A 22617-nucleotide genomic window follows, 5' to 3' on the forward strand; every position below is an offset into this window, starting at 1 on the left:
GAGCTGGTGTCACTTGTGTTTTGTACTTACTGACCTCCCAGGGAATCCATTTTATTTTGGTCTTTTTTTTTTTTTTTTTCTCTGCCAGAAGACATAGCCCAGCACTTCTTGGTGGACTGTATGGTCCGGGAGAAGATGATTCTCTGCTCATGGCACTATTTTGCCCACACAGCAGAAAGTCTGACGAATGAGACTACCCAAGCAAGATCTGTTAAACTCAACTACTGATTTGAAGTGAGTTGAAAATATGGACAATAAGAAGTGATTATGGCTCAGGACAGCCAAATGGCACCACTGTTCACAAAATGTCAGAGTAATGACAAGAAGAGCTCCAGCTGAGGGTCTGGGAGCCAAATGATGGTCTCCAGTCTGTCCTACCTAATAGCATGGTGTATAAAGTCCACTTGTGACATCCTGAGGGAGTGCTGAGGTTGTGGGGAATTCTCAGTGCCACCTTCCACACCATCCTCTTTTTGCTCATTTAATATGGGATATGATATAATTATAGGGCTAACCTTAAATCTGCTCCAATTTCTTTTAAAGTATATAATTTATAAACCTTATAAATTTACAAACTTTAGTCATTGATAAATTTTTTGCTATCTCATCATTGATTAAAACCTCTATCCTGAGAACTCTTAAGATAGGCTTCTGCAAAAACTGTCCCTACTGTCTACACTGTCTCCAGTGGGGAAGACATTTCACTTAAGGAAATGGGGGCAAGAACTCACTTCGTGAAACTAGTGGGATGGTCAGATCTCTGTTTAATCTGGCCTCTTTTCCACTTGCACTGTTTCTAAGATCTTAAACTAGAAGAAAGGATTCAAATCTCAGCTCTGCTAATTGTGTGCAGCTGGAGTGAATTGATAACAGAGGAAGCCAGACCGTAGAGCCTAAACCAAAATCCAGTGAGGGATAACTTCTCCAGCTTTCCTCTGACCCTTTCTCCTTGTTTTTTGAATGACCATAATAAACCTGCTGGTCCAATAAGCAGTGCCAACAATCCCAAAAAGAGATCCCATGTGAAAGAACAGCAGAGTAATCTAAAAATATCAGTGACTTAATCTAACATCACCTTTTCTTGGAACTTGATGAGCAGGTCAGGAGCTCATTAACATCAAACCCAATGGTGAGCACTTGGTCTTTATTTATGGCTGTAAAAGAAGAAATTGAACTCTATATGAAACTCAACCAAGAATGTATGCATCTGATATCAGCAGTTTTCCTCACTCATAAAATATCCCCAAACTCCAAGCAACAGTTCCAGGTCCCTCTGAATATACCATGGGCTAAAAGGTTAAGGAGAGCAGACATTTCTGATCTCCTTACACACTTCATGGTATAATCAGAATCACCTGCAGATTAAAGATATTGTTAGCTTCACCCCAGAGCCTCTGACACTGGTCTGGGTGGGGTCCAGGAAACGCATTTCTAAGTCCCCAGGTGATGCTGATCCTGATGCTGCTGCTTTAGGAACTGCAAATTTGAGAACTGTTGATTTAGAATTTAAACATCTGAAAGCAGAATTTTAAAATTGTGGTTTGCATATACATCAACATAAAAATTACCATTTTAACCATTTATAAAGGTCTGGCATTTAAGAACAGTACTCATGTGCTATCAAAAGTGAGTTGGGATGAGGATATTAGGTGAGTGTGCACATTAGCTGCAGAGGCCCGTGGAGTCAGTGAGGCACGGGGAGGGGAGGGGTTACAGGAAACAGAAAGGACACCACTGACTTCTCCCAGAACCTGGCCTATAGATGACAGGGGTGGGACTGAGTCTCAGGGCACTCCAGCACATGTCCCTCTGCCCCTTCCTGTGGAGTCTCTAGTAGCCACAGACTTAATGGACCCCGGCCTTCCCCTGGCACAACTGGACCAGGAGCAGCCTCTTGATCCATGGTCAATCAGATTCAGTCAAGAATTTGCATTAAAACACTGAGAAGATGGTCCCTGAGCTTCAGGTCCTGCACCTGAAAGTTTTTAGCAGCTTAGGTGCCCACCCAGGGCTATAGTCAAACTGAGGTCAGAGGGAGAAGGGGAAACAGAAGGCACTGACTGAGGACAGGCATGAAGCAGTCCTACAGAATGGGGCAGAGATGAAAGACCCTGGAGGAAGTGGCAATGGACGGAGACTAGCAAACAAAGATCAGCTTTCGTGCTTACAGTTCACATCCGAGGCCCAATGGTCTTCAGCTGTGTAAGAGGCATCCCTGGCCTTGTACAGAGCCTCACCTCTTTCTTGGGGCAATGGGAGCTGTTTGCCAGGGAAGGCAGAGGACCCCCAGACCCACCTGGGTAGGTTCCTCAGACCAGTCGTCCTCCCGTGCCCCTCCTCCTATTCAAACCCCAGCATTTAAGACTGTTAGTCACCAGGCCAGTGAACCAAATGTCCCTCAAAATCTCTCCCATGAGGACCCACTTACCTTCCAGAAGGCTAAAAAGCAGACTGGCAGGACTCTTCCTGGTAGAGGGACAGTCCTGAAGTTTTAGGGTGAAGATAAAAACTTTAACTTTTGGTTCAATGGTCTGAAAAATATAAAGGCCAGCAAGTGAATGAAGCTCCCTAGGAAGTATCTTTTGAAAGGAGGGACAGGGTTTCAAGATGAGATGTCACAAACATTCCCTAGCTTTGAAAATGACCTCTCGCCATATCAGTTAATTAGAGTAGCTGACTCTAGACCCTGAAGGAGAAAGACCTACACGTGTAGTACACAGGCCACCCTCCTCACCCCTACCTGCACCCTTCCTTCATCTTGGGTACACAAGGAATGTCTTGGAGCCAAGAACAAGGCCATCTGCTCTCATGAGGAGCCCATGTTACTCAAGAAACCACCATCACCATATTTTTAGATGTCTGAGGTTTGCTTCAAAATAATCTGGTTTAGAAGGTAGAGGAGAGGGGTATAGGTAAAATAGTACTTGCAGCTACAGATGGATTCATAGGAGTTCCTTATATTTTTTCCCTTACTTTTAGATACACCTGAAATTTTCCATAATAAAGTTAAAAGAGCTGTCATTGTTAACTATTAGGGTTTAGATTTGAGGTGCCCCCAAAAAGTTTGTGTGAGACAATGCAAGAACATTCAGAAACATTGTTCTAAAACAATCAGGCTATGAGAATTACAACATAATCAAGGATATGATGTGACCTAATCACTGATTTGGATTAATTGGGTGGTAACTGTAGGCAGGTAGGGTGTGGCTGGAGGAGGTAGGTCGCTGGGGGCGTGCCTTTGGGATTTATATTTTGTCCCGGCTGAGCGGAGGTCATTCTTTGCTCCCCTGTTGCTATGTCCTGAGCTGCTTTCCTTTTCATACCCTTCCACCATGATGTTTTGCCTCATCTTGGGCCCAGAAACTATGGAGTTGGCCGTCAATGGATTAAGACCCTTGAAACAGTAAGTGCCAAATATACTTTTTCTCCTCTACATTGTTCCTGTCAGGTCTTTTGGACACAGAGGTGAAAAGGTGACTAGAACATTAAGTGTAGAGCAGGTGTTCTCCACTTTAGTATCACGGGAAGTATCTCCAAGCTGACTGGCTTCATTTCATTTTACCCTTCCTGGGGAGGCTGGGGTCTCTCTGGTTATTTTCCCCCTCACTAATTTTTCCTCCTCTGAGCCATTAAAGGCTACAAGAGATAGCAATAGCAACTACTTAAAAGGTAGTTTTAAGTAGAATGTCACAAAGGCTCCTGTGGATGCTCCTCAGCCCCTCTCCTCAGGGAGAACTCAGCTGTTCTTTTTTGCATGCTGGGGATCAAATTCAGTGCCTCATGCATGTACAGGGCATACTCTACACTGAGCTATAGCCCCTGCCCCATTCTAAATCTTTGAGGCTGCATCTGAGTTGTGAAGTCCAACATCTGGAATTGAATTCCTACATAAGGAAATAGAAGGAAAGAAAGAACTGTTGCAGGGCTTAATATATGGCTCCTAAGTTTGTCCACGGGATGGCCAGCTATGAATTGAGGTTTCATAGCATTTTCCAGACACCAGTGGTGTAGATCTTGAAAAAGAAGCACTTTAAACCACATCCTCTAACACAAATCCTGCAGATGCTCCTGTTGACTGGAGGCAAGCTGCATATGAATAACTGAGATGGGCTTTTTAAGATGTTTTTTAGATTCTGAAGCCTTTAGCTTGGCCACAAGCTCTGGTTTAATCCCTTGAGGAAGGGAAAGGCAAATTTTGTTGTCAGGCACAAGAGCATCTCAAAGACACCACCATTCTGTTTAAGACCCAGAAATCTCATCCAGGAAGCCCAGAAGTGCAGGCTGTAGTTCTCAAGCAAGTTTAGGTTCAGGTGAGAAGAAGCTTACAAAACAATTAAAATAGTATGCGTTTAAAAAAAAAAACATTCAACCTTCATTATGAAGTTGCCAACCTTTTGCTTATTTTTGTTTTGGAGAGGCAGTGTAGTGTCTTAGAATGAGAATGCCCTGGTTCAAATCCTACCTCCAGCACTTACTAAAAAGCATCTGACCTTGGCTACCTAGGCTCATTAAGTAGATTTATACTTGTGCAAATGCGTTGGTTTAGATATGGTTTAAGTGTGTCCTCTCAAAGGTTCGTGGGTTGGGTCTTGGTTCCCTGGGTGGTGGTATTGGAAGGTGGTGGGACCTTTAAGAGGTGGGGCCTAATGGGAGGGTGTTAGGGCAACTGGAGTGTCCCCTTGACTATGGGAACCCAGTCTCTCTCTGGCTTCCTGTCTCACTGATGTTTTTCATCACACACAAGCTCCCATCATGGTGGGATGCAGCCAAGAGGGGCCTGACCAGAGCTGAGCTGAGCTGAACTGATGCCAGTGCACCATCCTTGAAGCTACAGAACTGTGAGCTAAATAAACCTCTTTTTAAAATAAAGTTAGCTTGCCTCAGGTATTTTGTTGTAGTATACAAAATGAACTCACAGCAATCGTCACTACGAACTGTCTTTTTAAAACCGAGAAGACTGAAATTTCAATTCTCAGGCAATTCCAATGAGAGTAGAAGATCCAATGTGAATATGACCTTAACAAGTCAACCCTTGTTTCCTTTTCTAGGAAAGACTGACTAATACCCAGTGTTCTTTAGGGATGTTCTTAATGAAAATATCCCCAGATGCATCGTGGCAGATCTTTTGACTGTGTAGAAGTTCAGTTCACACATTAACCAACACATTAGATGTCTAATAGGCTCTTAGGAACCCTCAATATTCATCGTTGTTAAGGAAAAGGGATCAAATTACCTGCAATATATTCAACTTCTGTGGTAGACTCTCCACACTTTGGCATTCATAAGACAAATCAAGAGATAGGAAATCAACTGAGTCCTAGAAATAAACAAATAGGGTCATTAGAGAATAAGAAATTTCAAGGCAAAATGCTGCTTAGAAGTATTTTTTATTTCTCCCCTTATTTCTAAACTGAATACCATAATGTGAGGTTTTCCACCGTGTGTGAAGGGGCAATGCCTGTGTCTTGTTGGGAATACCTCATCTGTGTGCTCTGCCAAGAGCCTGGCACACAGAAAGTGCTCACTAAGTGTGTATGGTTAAATGAATGAGCCCATGAGTATTCCAGAAATGGTGGGTTACACCATGTAGACAAGGGAAGGCACTGGAGGTCAGAGGTGTCCCCCACAGCACATTCCTTGAGGCCCTCATGAGCTGTGTGGACCTTTCTGGGGTTTGGGGTTTTGTTATAGTTTCAGGCCAGTTTGAAGTTCACCCCAGTTAGCCCTAGCTTGACCCATCGACTACCTGAGAGCATGACTCTCGTGGTCCTAGTCTACATTCTGATTAAGGACATAATTTTGGCCCTGTCTCTGGCCTGCCTATGTTGAAAAAACTCAGAGTCTCAACACGAAGATACCACACTGCCCACTTTTCTCAGTGAGTGGATGTCTACTCCATTTCTAACCGTGTCATAGTTAAGCCATGGCCTGCCTCTCCCCCTCATGGATCATCTTTTCCCTTAGGACATCTGGTGAGAACCAAGGGTGTCATGGACTTTGATAACTGATTCATCACTGGCTCCCCACTGCTTTCCCAATCAAGTTATCATCAGTGTCAACAAGACTCCTCACACTTGCTCTGTGCTCACTCAGAATTTCCCTTACCCGTCTTCTCAGTTCTTGCTTCTGTTTGTCAGTTCCATATAATACATAGTAATTGAGTCCCTACTCCTGAAAGTCATTGTGTTAGAAACGTGAGTGGGGATTCATATTTAAAGATAAATAAGATTCACAGGAGAAGGGCGCACTCCTGTAATCCCAGCGACTTGGGAGGCTGAGGCAGGAGGATCACGAGTTCAAAGCCAGCCTCAGCAACAGCAAGGCACTAAGCAACTCAGTGAGACCTGTCTCTAATTAAAATACAAAATGGGGCTGGGGATGTGGCTTAGTGGTTGAGTGCCTCTGAGTTCAATCCCTGGTACCCCCCCCCCCAAAAAAAAAAATTCACAGGAGCTTACAAGTTAATAAGGAAAATTAATACAGACATCACTTACATGAAGAAAAGGCAGAAAATAAGACGTGCTGTAAGAAAAGCCCACACTGATGATATTCAAACATCAGTGGGGATCACACCCACCTGGGAACGTGGATGCCTTCCAAGGGCCCAGATTTGTCCCACCACACTAAGCCTTGGTCTCTGTATTCTAACTCTAGGTAATTCTACGCAGCAAAGCTTCGGAATTGGTCTAAACAAATGGCTAAAGGGTCTAAGTGGAGAAAGAGTTCAGCAAGTTGAGTTAGAAAGTATTGGGAGTGTGGTTAAATAAGGCCTTCTAATAGAGCACATTCACATGGACATTAACAATAGGTAGGATTTTTTTAAAAAATATTTTTTTAGTTGTTGATATACCTTTATTTTTTATCTTTTTATTTATATGTGGTGCTGAGGATTGAACTCAGTGCCTCACACATACCAGGCAAGTGCTCTGCCACTGAGCTACAACCCCAGCCCTGTAGGTAGGATTTTGATGGAAAAAGATTTCAGGAAGGTAGGGCAGGAAGGACAAGAAGTAGATGTTATGCATCATCTTGAAGAGAGTTAGCTAGCATAGTGTATACACTGGGTATAATAAGAATTAAGGAAGATAGTGGGAAGCCCTGAGGGATTTGTTGATTCAGGGGAGTGTGGCATCCTGATGGGATCCGTCAAAACTGTGCTTTTGGAAGGTTACCCTGAAGCATGGCGCAGCATGGATCTAGGTAGGAAGACCAGTTCAAAGGCTACTGCCAGACACGCATTTTTCTGATGAGCACTTTGGTCTTCTGAGTTTATAACTGATAGCAGTTATTACCCTTTGTAAATCAATTCAGGCAGCAATCTGGTTATGCAATCAGCCCGAGAGCTGTTTATTCAGAATCTTATCACATCTGGGGTTTGTAAATCTGAAAACTGAACCCTGATACACGTAACCCCCAGAGAGCAGTATGGGGTAATGACAGTACCGTGACAACGCCACAGGAACTACAGAGATCAGCTGTTTTTTCTGATGGCTTTCCACATTGCCCAGCAGTCAAAAGGAGGCAAACCTGCTTACTGCTCAGATGTTTCAATTTTTCTTTTTAGAATGGAGAGTTATAGAGATGTAGAAACCAGGGTAGATACTCTAGGGAGCACATTTCTAAAACCCCTCTACTCTAACATCTATTTTGCTATAAATGGATTTTTAGTAAGCTTTTGGACATTTTTTTTTTGTTATTGTTGTTGTTTCCTTTTCTTTCAGTACTAGGATGGGACAGGCTAGGCAAGCACACTACCACTGAGCTACACACCCAGCTCTTTTTATTTTGAGACAGTCTCACTAAGTTACCCAGGCTGACCCTGAACTTGCAACCCTCCTGTCTCAGCCTTCCGAGTTGCTGGGATCAAAGATGTGTGCCACTGTGCCTGACTCTTTTTTTTCTTACTAAAACAGTATTTATTTGTCTTCCCTCTGTCAAACCCTGAGCCAACCACTTTGCACAGAAAGGGACATACAGGGTGGACAAGATGTGGGAGGAAGAATGTGAGGCAGAGACTGCTCCTTCACTTGGCAAAGGAATGAGAAAGGCCACCATCAGACAGAAGAGTCCCATGGCCTCCGAGAGGGAAAAGCCCAAAATGGCGTAGGAGAAGAGCTGTTGCTTCAGAGAAGGGTTCCTGTCATAAACAATGATAAGGCTTCCAAATACAGTCCCAATCCCAGCCCCAGAGCCAGCCACCCTGACTGTGGCAGCCCCAGCCCCAATGAATTTGGCTGCTGTGTTGATGGCCCCTAAAATGGTGCTGGTTTGGAAGCTGGGGTGAAGGAAAAGTGAGTTCAGGGGACGTGGGACTGACAAGCTGTTGCAGCTCTCCTATGTGTGTCTGGTCGGTTCAGCACCATGGGGGATAGTGGTAGGCCCAGCAGCTGAGAGGTGCTACTGACCAAGGAGTGGGTGGAGAGGAACTTGGAGCAGGCATATATTTTCAGGGAGTGAGGGGCTGTGGCAAGAAAGCTGCTCCCTGTGCAGAGAAGACAGTGTGCCTGACTTTTGAATTCTTTTAAGAATGAATCAGGGCAAGCAGAAAGCATTTGGCTTCTTTGTTATAAGCAAGCCGACACGGACAATGCAAGAGCTAGGGATACCACAAATGAGATATTGTTTTTAAAGCAATTCTGAATCTAGGGAATGTATGACACTCAGAAAAGGCATTTATACAAATGTCAAACCAGCAGAAAAAAACTTGGCACAACTCTTGCTGGACGCAGTGGCACATGCCTATAATCCCAGTGGTTCAGGAAGCCGAGGCAGGAGGATCACGAGTTCAAAGTCAGCCTCAGCAAAAACAAGGCACTAAGCAACTTAGTGAGACCCTGTATCTAATAAAACACAAAATAGGGCTGGGGATGTGGGTTCGTGGCCAAGTGCCCCTGAGTTCAAATAAAGAAAAAATTATAACTTTTACAGGGCGTGGCGGCACACACCTATTATAATACTAGGCAATTTGGGGAGGCTGAGGCAGGAGGATTAAAAGATCAAGACCAACCTCAGCAACTTAGCAAGACCCTGTATTAAAATAAAAAATTTAGGGACTGGGGTTGTAGCTCAGTGGTAGAGCGCTTGCCTAGCATGGGTGAGGCCCTAGGTTCCATCCTCAACACCACATAAAAACAAGTAAAATAAAGGTTAAATTTTAAAAGCATAAAAATAAATTTAAAAATTTAAAAAAAGGACTGGGGATGTAGCTCAAAGGTAAAGTGCCCCTGGGTTCAATCCCTAGTACCAAGAAGAAAAAAAAAAAAAAAAAAAAACCTAAAAAACAAAACAAAACAAACGACTTCCCCCAGGTACTATAGAGGCTGTATCTCTGGGTTGTTGTCACCTTGCCAAGTGCAGATGTGGATGGTTCTAGCAGGAGCTCCGAGATCTCTTCCACTCTTAGGACCACAGAGAGCTTTCCGCCTGAAACAACCAGAAGAACAGCAGGTGAGCGAGAGCAGCAGGCTCTGACCAAGGAAGCCACTGGGGCATCCGTTTTCTACCCACCTTTCTCTAGGAAGGTAGAACTTTAAAAAGGATTTATGAAAAAATAGTTCACATGATTTTATCTGAAAGGCTATAGAAAACAAAGTAGTGGGGGAAGAAAAAGTCCCTGAGAGACCATTTTGTAGGAACAATATCCCTGCCCTGCCACCAGCAAGATAAAAGGTAGCAGGGGAAGAACCTGCTTTGAAGGCAGGGTGCACTCAGGAAACTGATGTCACTTTGTCCTTGTTCACTGTGTAGATCTCAATATAAAGTCCTACTGTGTATTGAGTGAGAAACAAAGAGAATATTACCATATGCAACTTGTTTTGATTTAAGAATCTAACAGTGACTCTCAAACTTTTGTATGCATCAGAATCATCTGCCAAAATTATTTTAAAATGCCAATTTCCAGACCTCCACCCTCAGATTTGGAGTCAGCAGACTAGGGTGAGCCCAGGAATACACATTTTAACACAAGCTACCTATGTGATTTGAAGTGGTCCTGAGACCGTAATTTGATAAACACTGAGCTGTATTCTTCGTAAGTTGCCTTATGTTGCCAACTTTTTTTTTTGGGGGGGGGGCGGGGTATGATGGTACTGGGAATTGAACCCAGGGATGCTTTACTACTGAGCCACATCCCCAGCCCTTTTTTTAATTTTTTGAGACAGGATCTCACTAAGTTGCTTGGGCCTTGCTAAATTGCTGAGGCTGGCTTTGAACTTGCAATGCTCCTGCCACAGCCTCCGGAGCCGTGGGGATTACAGATGTGCACCACAATATCTGGCTCCCTGAATGCATTGATCAAAATAATCTGGCCAATAACAAGCTGCTGTTGCTAGAGGTATGGCAGGGGTTACTAGATGTTGCCCTGGAGTGTGTCCCAATGCTGGGCAAGTGGGGGTGCTATGTGTGATTCTACTCTTCCTATCAGAGGGATGTTCACTTTTTTCTCATCCCTCCAACTCTGCCAAAAATCATATCTTCTTTTTCCTCCTGATTGGCAGCACATCTAACAAATCAGTAGAAGGTTTATAACACATAAAGATTATACTTTTTTATTTGCTAAAAATTATGTTAAAATAAGGCTAAAAAGTATGTTAAAATAAGAACAAAATTGTGGTAAGATATAACAAAATCTACCATTTTAAACACTGTGTGTGTGGCGGGGGAGGGTGGTGCTGAAGACTGAACTTGGGGCCTTGTGCATGCAAGGCGAGCACTTGACCAACTGAGCCATGTCCCCAGCCCATAAATACTTTTAAATGTACAATTCAGCAGCATCACGTATATTCATATTATTGTGCAGTCATCACCAGCATCTCTCTCCAGAACTTTTTCATCTTCCCAAACTGAAATTCTGTACCCACTAAGCAGTAACTCCCCTAGGTCTCCTCTCTTCCAGCCCCTGGTAATCTCTATTCTACTTTGTCTCTGAATTACTATTGGAGGTTACTGCATATGAGTAGAATCATAGAGTATTTGTCTTTTTTGGGGTGTCTGATTTATTTCACTTAGCATGTCATCTTCAAAGTTAATCTATGTTGTTGTATTAGAATTTCCTTCCTTTTTAAGGCTGAATAATATTTTTTTGTAGGTACATTCCACATATATTTATCCATCTATAGACAGAGATTTGGTTTGTTTCCACCTTTTAGATATTATGAATAATGCTAATATGAACATTGGTCTACAAATTCTTGTTTAACAGTCTGCTTTCAATTCTTATAGGTATATACCCAGAAGTGGAATTTGGATCATATGGTAATTCTAAATTAAATATTTACTTTATGTACTGGGGACTGAACCAGAGCCTTGCACGTTAGGTAAGTACTCTACCACTGAGCTATACCTGGCCCCTAAATTAAATTTTATTTATTTATTTTTGCGGTACTGGGAATTGAACCCAGGGTACTCTACCACTGAGCTACCTGTCTAGGCTCTTTTATTTATTATTTTATTACAGGGTCTTGCTTAGTTGCCCAGGCTAGGCTTGACCTTGTGATCTTCCTGCCTTAGCCTCCCCAGTTCTTAGGATTACAGGCATGCAGCACCATTCAGCCTGGCTAAGTTAAAATTTTTAAAGGAACCACCATTCTGTTTTCTACAGTAGCTGTGCCATTTTACTTTGCTGACCCCAATGCATAAGCACTGCAGTTTCTTTATGTTCACACCATCACTTATTTTCTCTTTCTATGTCTCACTCTCTGTTTATAATGGGCATCCTAATGAGTATAAAGTGGTAACTAATTGTGGTTTGGATTTGTATTTCTATATGATTGGTGATGTTTCATGTGCTTATTGACCATCTGCATTATTTTCTTTGGAGAAATGTCTATTTAAATCCTTTGCCTGTTTTTCATGGGGTTGTTTTTTGTTTTAAGATAAAACAAAACAAAATGAAACAAAAAGAACCAGAGATTCAGCTCAGTGGTAGTGCATTTGCCTAGCATGTGAGAGGCAGGAGGATTGTAAGTTCAAGGCCAGCCTCAGCACCTTAGGCAGACCCTATTTCAAAATAAAAAATTATAAAAGGCTGGTATTAGCTCAGGGGCAAAACACCCCAGGTTCAACCCCCAATGCTACTACCACCACAAAAAAATTGTGCATATACATTATATAGTATACACACATACATATAGTATATAATAAAAAGAAGAAAGCATACATAGTCCAAAATTGGTATACCTAGCATTCACTTTGGGAATTTATTAAAAACACAAATGTCCTGGTTCTGCCTAGAACTACTGAATCAGAACTTCAGGTTACCTAAGAAATAGGAATATGAACAATTAAACTTACAGTATTCTCAGGGTTGGAGGTACAGTTCAAGGTAGAGCACCTGCCTAGCATGAGTAAAGCCCTGGTTTCAAACCCGCACCACATACACACACACACACACACACACACACACACACACACACACACACACAAACACATATAAAACGAAGCAAAACAAAAAACACCTTATGGTTTTTCATTCCCTGTCAGTATATCATCATTTTATTTTGTGTTTGTCTGTCTCCCTTGATGTAATGTAAGCTCTAGCTGCAATGGTCTTAGTGGTCTTCATAAGAAAAGGGGTGGGGGCTGAGGAAGAAGCACAGGCAATCTTGAAGCCTTGGATAGTTAGGAAGGCAGGTCTCCTTGTGAAGAGAGAGGGGACAATGAGACAATCAGTGGCTGCACAGTTTCAAGAGTGGGCAAGAAATTTAAAATATATTTTTCAAAGGGCATTATGCAATATAAACTACCCTTTCCTACCTCCATTGAAAAATCAATACAGGGGCTGGGGATGTGGCTCAAGCGGTAGCGCGCTCGCCTGGCATGCGTGCGGCCCGGGTTCGATCCTCAGCACCACATACAAACAAAGATGTTGTGTCCGCCGAGAACTAAAAAATCAATATTAAAAATTCTCTCTCTCTCTCTCTCTCTCTCTCTCTCACACACACACACACACACACTCTCTCTTCTCTCTCACTCTCTCTTTAAAAAAAAAAAAAAGAAAAATCAATACAACATTGGTCTCTCCCACTGTATAGATATGAGGAGTCTATTGAAAGTAAGCAGAAGAAATACCAAGTCCAGCTCTAAGAAGGATGGGGGAAGGTGTGTGCCAAAGCTGCTGGTGGATTAGCTTCAGGGTCAATGTGTACTTACCCTGAGAAGCATATTTTTCATGGTAAATATTATAGGCCTTTTTGTGGGCATCAGTGACAGTCTGGAGACGAGAAGCTCTTGATTCCTGGTGAGGAAGATCCATCATTACTTCCTCCAAGTCACCAAAGGTGAACCAGATCCCAACTAGGTCCCCAAAGGTGTAGAAGGCAAATGTGGCATAGTCAGCAAAGAGATCAGCAAAGCCTTCGTTTCTCTGCACAGGGCTGGTGGGTAGGGTCTGGTGGTGCAGCACAACCATGGGCTCAAGCTTCGCAGTCCTGAGGGCCTTGAGGAGTTGTCGGTAGCAATGCACTGTTTTCTCATCTGGATTCTTGGAGCTTCCTGATGGGAGAAGTTGTGCCCATGACAGAAATACTTTATAATGGGTGATCTTACTGGCATGAAGATTGCTGAAGTATTCTGGCAGGAAAGAGGGCAGTGGCTGGTGACAAACATAAATGTCCTTGTCCCCAGCTACAAAATTCAAACTCTGGTTTCCCAGTGGATAGCTTGGGTTGTGCAGCAAATCATTAGTTAGAGGACCAGCAGCTGAAATGAAATTTCTGTCAGATTCCCAGTCTAACCCCTCACATGAAAAACTTAGTAGAATAATAAAGACTACATTCTGAGACAGTTCCATTTTCAGGGAACTGTTAGGTATATGGAAGGAATCCTGACTTTATAACAACAGCTGAGGTTGTAAAATTCTACATGATTATTAACAATATTTAACCTGGTTATCTATGGTAGTGAAAGAAGTACATGGTTCACTAATATTTAAAAATTTAAAGACGATAAGAAATAACATGAAACCCTCAAATTATCCATTGAATTTAAGCAGAAGAACCTAGAAAATATCTGGGAAAAAATTCTCCACTTTTTGTCTATTATTTTAAAATTTATTTTTTCGTAGGGTGGGGGACCAGGAATTAAACTCAGGGGCACTCAACCACTGAGCCATATCCCTAGCCCTATTTTGTATTTTATTTAGAGACAGGGTCTCACTAAGTTACTTAGTGCCTCACTTTTTGCAGAGGCCTGTCTCTAGCCTCCCGAGCTGCTGGGATTACAGGTGTGCACCACTGCACCTGGTACTTCAAAATTTCTTGACATATTATAAACAGAAATAAGTCCCTCAACAACTCCCCCCACCACTTTGAAAATATGTGAACAGCTGGGCAAGGTGGCACACACCTGTTATTCTAGCAACTCTGGAGACTGAGGCAGGAGAATGTGTGTTTTAGGCCAGTATTGAATTTAATGAGACCCTGTCTCAAAACTTTAAAAATGTTAAAGGGTTGGGGAAGTAGCAGTGGTAGGGGTTCCTGGGTTTAATCCCCAGAACTACACACACTCCTATGCACAAAAAGCAAACAATGAATACATCTTGTAAAATATTTAAATATAGAAACATCTATGAAAACCTTGCAAATTCTCCTTTGATCACTTCCATATTCTTTCTAGAATAAACATCTTCAACAATGTGGATTCTTCCAGCTTGCTTTTTTAAAACAAAAATTGGCACATTATAATTTCTTCCTATTTCCTTTCGACACATGGCATAATGGTTATTCAAGTTTATGGGCTGGGGATGTGGCTCAAGTGGTAGCGTGCTCACCTGGCATGCGTGCGGCTCGGGTTCGATCCTCAGCACCACATACAAACAGAGATCTTGTCTCTGCCGAAAACTAAAAAATAAATATTAAAAAATTTTTAAAAAGATGTTGTGTCCACCGAAAACTAAAAAAAAATAAATATCAAAAAATTTTTTCTCTCTCTAAAAAAAAAGTTTAAATCACAGATGAAAGTAATTTCTCTGTGCCTGTAGAATGGAGATAATGAATGATATATTGTGGACAGTAATGGGACATAATTGTGAGATGTTTAGAATAATGAAACTCAGTGATTATTACATAAAAATGCAAATATGCATATAGCATTCAAAGTATATGACATAAATTAATGTATTTGGAATCATGCCATATGCATTGTTACTAAGCTCCTTTTTTCACTTAATAACTGAGTGATCTCAGAATACTCATCTCTTTTTTTGTTTTTTAGTTATCAATGGACCTTTATTTTTTTTATATGAAATGCTGAAAATCAGGGCTGGGGATGTGGCTCAAGCGGTAGCGCGCTCGCCTGGCATGCGTGCGGCCCGGGTTTCGATCCTCAGCACCACATACCAACAAAGATGTTGTGTCTGCCGAGAAGTAAAAAATAAATATTAAAGAAATTCTCTCTCTCTCTCTCTCTCTTAAAAAAAAAAAGAAAAAGAAATGCTGAAAATCAAACTGAGTGCCTCACACATGCTAAGCAAACACTCTACAACCCCAGCCACAACCCCAGCTCCATAGACTAATCTCTTTTTAACAGATGCACAGCATTCCAGTTAAGGATTGAGCATAATTAAACCTCTTGCATATTGAACCCTTTCATTGCTTTTAAGGTTGTTTCCTCCATCCCCCTGCCAGTACTGGAAATTGAACCCAGAAGCACTCATAATGAGTTACATCGAAGCCCTTTTTATTTTTTGTGATGAAATTTTGTTAAATTGATGAGGTTGGCCTCAAACTTGTGATCCTCTTGCCTTATCTGAGTCACCGAGGTTACAGGCGTGTGCCACCACACACAGCTTGTTTTAATGTGTTATAAACAATGTATATTCTTATTCACAGCTAGTCCATTTGTGACCATTTTTGTAGATGGATTCTATGCCAGGCATACCCAAATTGATTAAAATTAAGTTTTTTTTTTTTTTTCAAATTTAAATCCTTCCTGGTAGTGTTCCTAAATCTCTCTGCCTTGCTAACATGTTATAAAATTTCACATTTTGACACTTTGAAAAATGAAAAATTTCCTTGATTTTCTCATTTTCCTTTTTTTTTTCCTCGTAGTTGTAAATTGACAGAATGCCTTTATTTATTTCCATGTGGTACTGAGGATCGAACCCAGTGCCTCACACATGCTAGGCAAGTGCTCTGCCACTGAGCTACTGCCCCAAACTGATTCTAATTTTTCTGATTTAGAGGTGTTCTTGTAAACTGGCCATTTATTTTTCTGTGATTTATGTTCATATATTTTTATTTTCTTACTACTGATATAAAATTTTAAGTTTGAACATCTCATCAAAAACAGGATAGAGGGGCTGGGGATGTGGCTCAAGCGGTAGCGCGCTCGCCTGGCATGCGTGCGGCCCCGGTTCGATCCTCAGCACCACATACAAACAAAGATGTTGTGTCCGCCGATAACTAAAATAAATAAATAAATATTAAAAAAAAAAAAAAAACAGGATAGAAAAAATTTTCTCCTAATTTGGTTCCCTAGTGTCTTCAACATATATTAACTAGTACCAGTTTCTAAAAAGAAAAAAATATCTCAGGTCAAACCTACCTAATATTTGATTATTCTTTTTATATCTTCAGGTCTTTAACCCACCCTGAATTTTAACGGTACATATTGTATGGCAGGCCAATTTCTAATATGCTATTGAATAGGCTGTTCTTCCCCATTTTTCCCCCACTACTAGGGATTGAACTCAGGGGTGCTCTGTTACTAACCTGTATTCTTGGTCCTGTTTAGTCTTTGAGACAGTCTCAACAAATTGCAAAAATCGGCCTTGAATTTGTGATTCTCTGCCTCAGCCTCTCAAGTCATCATTCTGAACTATTTGAAATGCTAATTTATCAGGAAAGAGAGAAAAACTATATGTGCAGAAGTTTATAGATTTCCACATATTCCAGCACCACTAACACACTATTTTAATTTCTATACCTGTGTAGTATTTTTTTTTCTTTCTGACAGGACAAGGCCTCTCCTATCATGCATTCTCCCAGAATCTTCTTGGAAGTGTTTATATATTTCCTCTTGCATGTGTCCTGGAGATAGTCCCCATTTCACAATATCTATGACTATGTAATTTTGTGTGTAAACCAATGCTACAACTTATGATTTCCTTACTGGTGGATATCTGTTGACATTTGGTTAAAAATCCTTTAAATTTATATATCAGTTGACAACATTACAAAATTCAAAACTTTTCCTTTTGGAACAGTCTATACTCAAATATTTTTCTAATTTTCATCAAGATCTTATACATGCTCTATAACCCATTTACCACTTTAGCTCCCTATCAAGTACTGCATTAAGAAAGAGGATGTGTAAGCACACATTTTCAGCCATGAAAATGGATTTCATTGTTTGCAGTCATGATCTTGCTCTGGAGTGGGATGGCAGGACTGGAGGGGAGAGGACAAATTCACCAAAAAGGAAGGCATTTTTCCTGGGTTTAAAGTTTTCTTTGGGGTATATATTTGGTCAAATTAATGTTTCAGTTCTAGTCAAGTTGTTTCCTTTCAGGATCTCCCCACCCCAAATCAGTAAAGAAACTTCCTACTACACCTACCAGTGATACCTGCCTGCGGGGGCGGGGCTCAGACCCAGAGGACGGAGGGGCGTGGCGTAAAGAGGTGTGGCCCGAGGGAGAGGGAGGGGCGAAATAGGAAAGAGGCTGGGGAGTTGGGGGAGGACAGGGAGGGAGGTGCGAGTTGGGCTGGGGAGCGGTGTCTAGAGTGCTAGACGGAGTTGAGGGGAGGAAGGGGTGGAGCGGGAGGGAGGGGACAGGGCTGGATGGGGAAAAAAAAAAAAAAACAACTTCCTACTAGACATGGGAGAGGGCTTTCTTGCGTTTTTACCATGAGCCTCCTCATCCCATTGTCAGTGTCTCAACCTTGTTAATTAGGAACATACATTGACAGTAACTTTTACCCTGCATTTACTGTGGAATTCCTCTATGCACTTCCAGATCTCCTCACCCCATCATTCTCAAGTCAGGTTTCTTTTCTTCTGAGACTGGGTCACTACATTGCACAGGCTGCTCTTAAACTCCTGGGCTTAAGCAATCCTCCTACCTCAGCCTCCTGAGAGGCTGGGACTATAGGCACATGCCAATGTACCTGACTGGAGAACTTAACCACACAGAAACTCACTGGTCGTGCAGACCCCTAGAAGGCCATCTGTTGTTCAAGGTGGCATCATGCTGGGGCACTATTAACAAGGAGTCTGCCCTACCCACACTGCCTCTCTGGCTCCTCCCCAACCCCCATGGTTCTGGTTCCATCCTTTCCTCTGTTCACAAACTACCTCTGGACAGTTGTGTTGATTTTTTTTCAGTATTTCATTCTTAGACACCAGTCACTGCTGATACCAGTGCCAGGCGTTCATCCTCTTGCCTCCCCTGTTCTGCCACATTCCCCTCTCCCCCCAAGGTGTTCCTCATGGGGAAGGGGGACTGGGGTGCAAAGGCTGCCTTACTTACTACCCCAGTCCCAGGGAAGGGGGGCTCCTGCCCCTAGGATGCTGCAGCAGAGGAGATCCATGTTGAAAAAAAGGGTGTTGGGGCCGCCTCCCCTTGTTCTGTCGGAGAGGAGAGGGTTTGTCCCAGCCTGGGGCCTCCCTCTGGAGGAACACAAATTTGAGGCCAACCCAGGCAGCTTAGTGAGACTAAAAATAAATAAAAAAGAGCTAAGGACATAGCTCAGCCCCTGCATAACGCTTTGGGTTTATCCTAGCACTGGCCTCCCACCTCTCCCCCCAAAAAGGAAAAAGAATAAGAGAAAAAAAATTAAGACATCATGGTGGCTCAGTGGTTCTGGGTTCAATCCCAGTATTACAAAAAAGTTTTTTTTTGGGTCATAGCTAAATCTTATGGAGAGCAAGAATTTTTTCTAGAAAAGTCATAAAATTTGAAGACAGTTTATAATACAGAAAGTGACATTACTTTTATAAGAGCAATTTAAAAATTTCCCTTAGAACACAGAAGTAAAAGAAATTATTAAAGAGTAATGAAAAAAAATTAATGAAAAACTTTTTTATGAATTACCTTAAAAAAAAAAAGACACTGGAATTACTCTTGGAAAGTCATCTCCAAGGTCTCTAGCTTTCATTCTCTCTAGTGACTCCTCTTCAAGGAACCTAATTCCAAATCCATAATGCCACCCACACCTTCACCCCAGATTAGCAAAAAAGAACTAGCACTTGAAAATATATGGACATGATAATCACAGCAGAGCAGAAATAAATCCAACAGACACTTCAGAACAAGTTATTTTATTTTGATGAATAAAAGCAGCAGTTGGCAACTGGAAAAGTGATTTCCTTGATAGATAGGATAAACTATATACCATGAAAGTGACAGGTCTCCTCCTCACATGAAAACGAAGGTCTCAGTTCCAGAAACCGCACGTTATTGGGGGTCCAACTTCATTAAGACAAGAAATACACAAGGAATAAGCTGAAGCCCATGTTGATAGAAAGCATGTAATAGATGTGATACACAGGACCATCACCTCAGTTCCTATTTCTCAAAACAAATTCTGAAGCATCATTCCCAGAAACAATTCTCATCCTAGCAGAGCTCCATCCAGGCTCCAGGTCAGGAGGTGGTGTGGCACAGTGACTTAGCTCTGGTCAGTTACTTTCAACATCTCAATCTTCAAGCAAGTAGTTAGGGTTAACTACCAAGTAGGGATCTTCTTCATAGCTCTCACTTCCTTCTGTGGAGCCTTTCAATCCAGCTTGGGTGAGCTCAATTAGAACATGGTCCTATAAAACAAACATTTCCCTCAGGTCTCTGGCAGTATTATAAAAATGTTCAGACACACTTTTAAATTTATTTTTGTAGTACTGGGGATTAAACCCAGGGTGTCTTACCACTGAGCTACACCCCCAGCTCTTTGAGACAGGGTATAAGTTGTGTAGGGCCTCACTTAGTTGATGAGGCTGGCCTCAAACTTGCAAACCTCCTGACTTAGCCTCCAGAGAATTGCTGGGATTACAGATGTGCACCACTGTGCCTGGCAAAAAAAGGTCCAGATATACTAATCCTTCTGAAGGTTTATCACCGATATCTGTTTGATTTCACCATCCAAAACTTCCAGGACAAGGACTATTCCTTACAATCACTATCAGTGTTCTGCTAAACACCCTTTCCATTAGGTTGCTGAACTTTTCATACAATAAACCTTAAAAAAAAAATTAAAGAAACATAAGCAAGCTCAACAGGTAATGTGATTTTAATGTTTCCTGGCACATTACATCCAATGATTATAAATATAACTTTGAAAAAAGTAATGCTTGAATGTGGGGAAAAATAAGATAATGCTTGAGTTTTAAAATTATGCAAAATTCTCTAATATTTAAATCTGTTTAATTTTATTTAATATTATCTACTTAAGCCAAAGTAGAAAATGCTTTTTTTTTTTTTTTTGGCAGTGCAGTGGCTTGAACCCAGTGCTTTGTGCATGCTAGCAAGTGCTCTACCAGTAAGCTATACCCTCAACCGTTTTTTGTACTGGGGACTGACCCCAGGGGCAAGTTACAACTGACCTACATATCTACCTATCTATCCATCCATCCATCCATGCACTGTGGATTTAAACTGCTGAGGCTGGCCTTGAGTTTGTGATCCTCCTGCATGAGTCTCCTGAACTGCTGGGATTACAGGCATGTGCCAATGCACCTAGCTAAAATTTCTTTTTTTTTAAAAGGAGACTGTTAAATATTAAAAAAAATTAAAGACACATTATTTATTTTTTAGTTGTAGTTGGACACAATACCTTTATTTTTATTTATTTATTCTTATGTGGTGCTGAGGATCAAACCCAGGGCCTCGAACATGCTAGGCAAGCGCTTTACCACTGAGCCACACGACCCCAGCCCGCTAAAATTTCTTTAATCCTTGAAAGTATCAAGTTCAGGACTGGATGCATAGAAAACGTGCAGACCTGAGATCTGGAAACATTAAACAAAAACCAGAGTTTGAGACTTGAATGATAGGATTATATGGCTGACTTTTCTATTCAGATTCTCTTACGGAGAAAGATCCTTAGTCATTACCATTAATAATCACTGCCAATCACAACCACAATGCTTATTTTGATAAACGTAATGGAACTTTGAAAACCTCTGACTAATGAACATCACATGGAGACTTTCAGCCTTCTTTATTCTGATAAGATAAAGTTGTTTTATAGTTATTCAAAGACTGGCCCAATGGATCCATTTCACCTTTCATATATTTTCACGATTTAGCCTATTATCATATCAGCACATGCAGAATGTGGCATATGCTTAATCTTTCAGAATGTCTTATGCTCCTGAGTCACTAGGATTACAGTACGTGCCACTGAGCCCAGCCTTAAATTCAAGTATAGTATATTTGTTAATTAGTTGAAAATATCCATATATGAGAAGAGCTTTTAGCCAACCCCATGGAAAAGAACTGATTTGATCCTAAGAATAGTTTGGCAGCTGGGCACAGTGGTGCACACCTGTAATCCCAGGAGTTTGGAAGGCTGAGGCAGGAGGATCAGGAGTTCAAAACCAGCCACAGCAAAAGTGAGGTGCTAAGCAACTCAGTGAGACCCTGTCTCTAAATAAAATACAAAATAGGGCGGAGATGTGGCTCTGTGGTCAAATGTCCCTGAGTTCAATCCCAAGTACAAACAAAAGTAGTAGTAGTTTGGCAATGCCCCATAGTTAGAGCACTGCTGCCACTATGGGGGACTGGACCCTTTGAAGCACTCTATCATATTGATCAGCACCGCACAGGTTCTCTTGTCTTGAACTGGAAAATCCTATCATTCAGTGGCAAGTCAAACTAAAAAGAACCTTGATTCAGATCAGTTAGCTCCCTGGTATGTTCTATAATCCTCACACAAATTTCTTGTCTGGATATTTTATGTTGTATTGATCCCATGGAGCACTAGGGAGGGGGAGGAAAGGCCTGGCCTATGCAAAGACATTTCCCACCACTAGAAAGACAACTCTGTTATGCATGCTACCTCAATCCAGTCTAAATTTTCATACAAGTTATTTACTAGATCCTGACCTGAGCATTAGTTATCACCCCTCTACACACACTATAATCACATATCCATCTAAACCCCACAGGTAATGTTTTCAGGTGATACAACCCTAACACATGAGGTGTAATATTTAAATAGTGAGCACTACTGAGTGAATGGGCATGATGGTTGCCTCTCTGCCATGTGAACCGGAAAATCCTATCATTCAATAAATACTTGACCCCTCTATGTTGTAGGTACCACTGTACATTCCAGAAATATAGCAGTGAATAAAACAAAGTTTTATTTGGCCCTCCAAGAATGGAGCTTACATTCTGAGAGTGATAAACTAAACACCTAAGTAAAGAATAAACAATAAAAACTATCGTGAAGCAACACAAAGCAGGATGATAGAGAAGGCTGTTATTGGGACATGTTGGGCAAAAAAGGCTTCTTTGAGAAGGTAACATTTGAAGAGACCCCAGAAAAAAGAGACAAAGGCAAGTGCAAAGCCCTTCATGTTTGGTGTATCTAAGGAATAATGACAAGGCCAGTGTCATTGGCGAGGAATGGGCAAAAAGGAAGAGAGCTATGAAACAAATGAGAGACAGGGGCTAACCTG

At 41.6% G+C, this 22617-nt stretch overlaps 2 protein-coding genes and 1 pseudogene across 3 annotated transcripts in view; all 3 read right to left on the reverse strand.

Annotated features, from left to right (window-relative positions):
- The window catches only part of Lct (lactase), a 40419-nt gene extending 26630 nt beyond the window's left edge, over window positions 1–13789 (reverse strand). The window contains exons 1-5 of the mRNA XM_026389289.2: window positions 13150–13789; window positions 9344–9423; window positions 5234–5317; window positions 2429–2531; window positions 1076–1154 (exon numbers count right to left, since the gene is read on the reverse strand). Of these exons, the coding sequence (XP_026245074.2) occupies window positions 1076–1154; window positions 2429–2531; window positions 5234–5317; window positions 9344–9423; window positions 13150–13789 (986 nt within the window). The remainder of the gene's footprint in view (window positions 1–1075; window positions 1155–2428; window positions 2532–5233; window positions 5318–9343; window positions 9424–13149) is intronic.
- Window positions 6661–8552, reverse strand: LOC113183140 (ATP synthase F(0) complex subunit C2, mitochondrial pseudogene; annotated as a pseudogene).
- A 5493-nt stretch (window positions 13790–19282) lies between the features above and the next one.
- Mcm6 (minichromosome maintenance complex component 6) overlaps window positions 19283–22617 on the reverse strand; it is a 45064-nt gene continuing 41729 nt past the window's right edge. For both annotated transcript variants that reach the window (XM_077798321.1, XM_077798319.1), the window contains exon 17: window positions 19283–19752. In XM_077798321.1, coding sequence (XP_077654447.1) covers window positions 19636–19752 — 117 coding nt within the window. In that variant the 3' untranslated portion in view covers window positions 19283–19635. The remainder of the gene's footprint in view (window positions 19753–22617) is intronic.

The sequence above is a fragment of the Urocitellus parryii genome, chromosome 1 (assembly GCF_045843805.1).
Source record: "Urocitellus parryii isolate mUroPar1 chromosome 1, mUroPar1.hap1, whole genome shotgun sequence".
Taxonomy (NCBI): domain Eukaryota; kingdom Metazoa; phylum Chordata; class Mammalia; order Rodentia; family Sciuridae; genus Urocitellus; species Urocitellus parryii.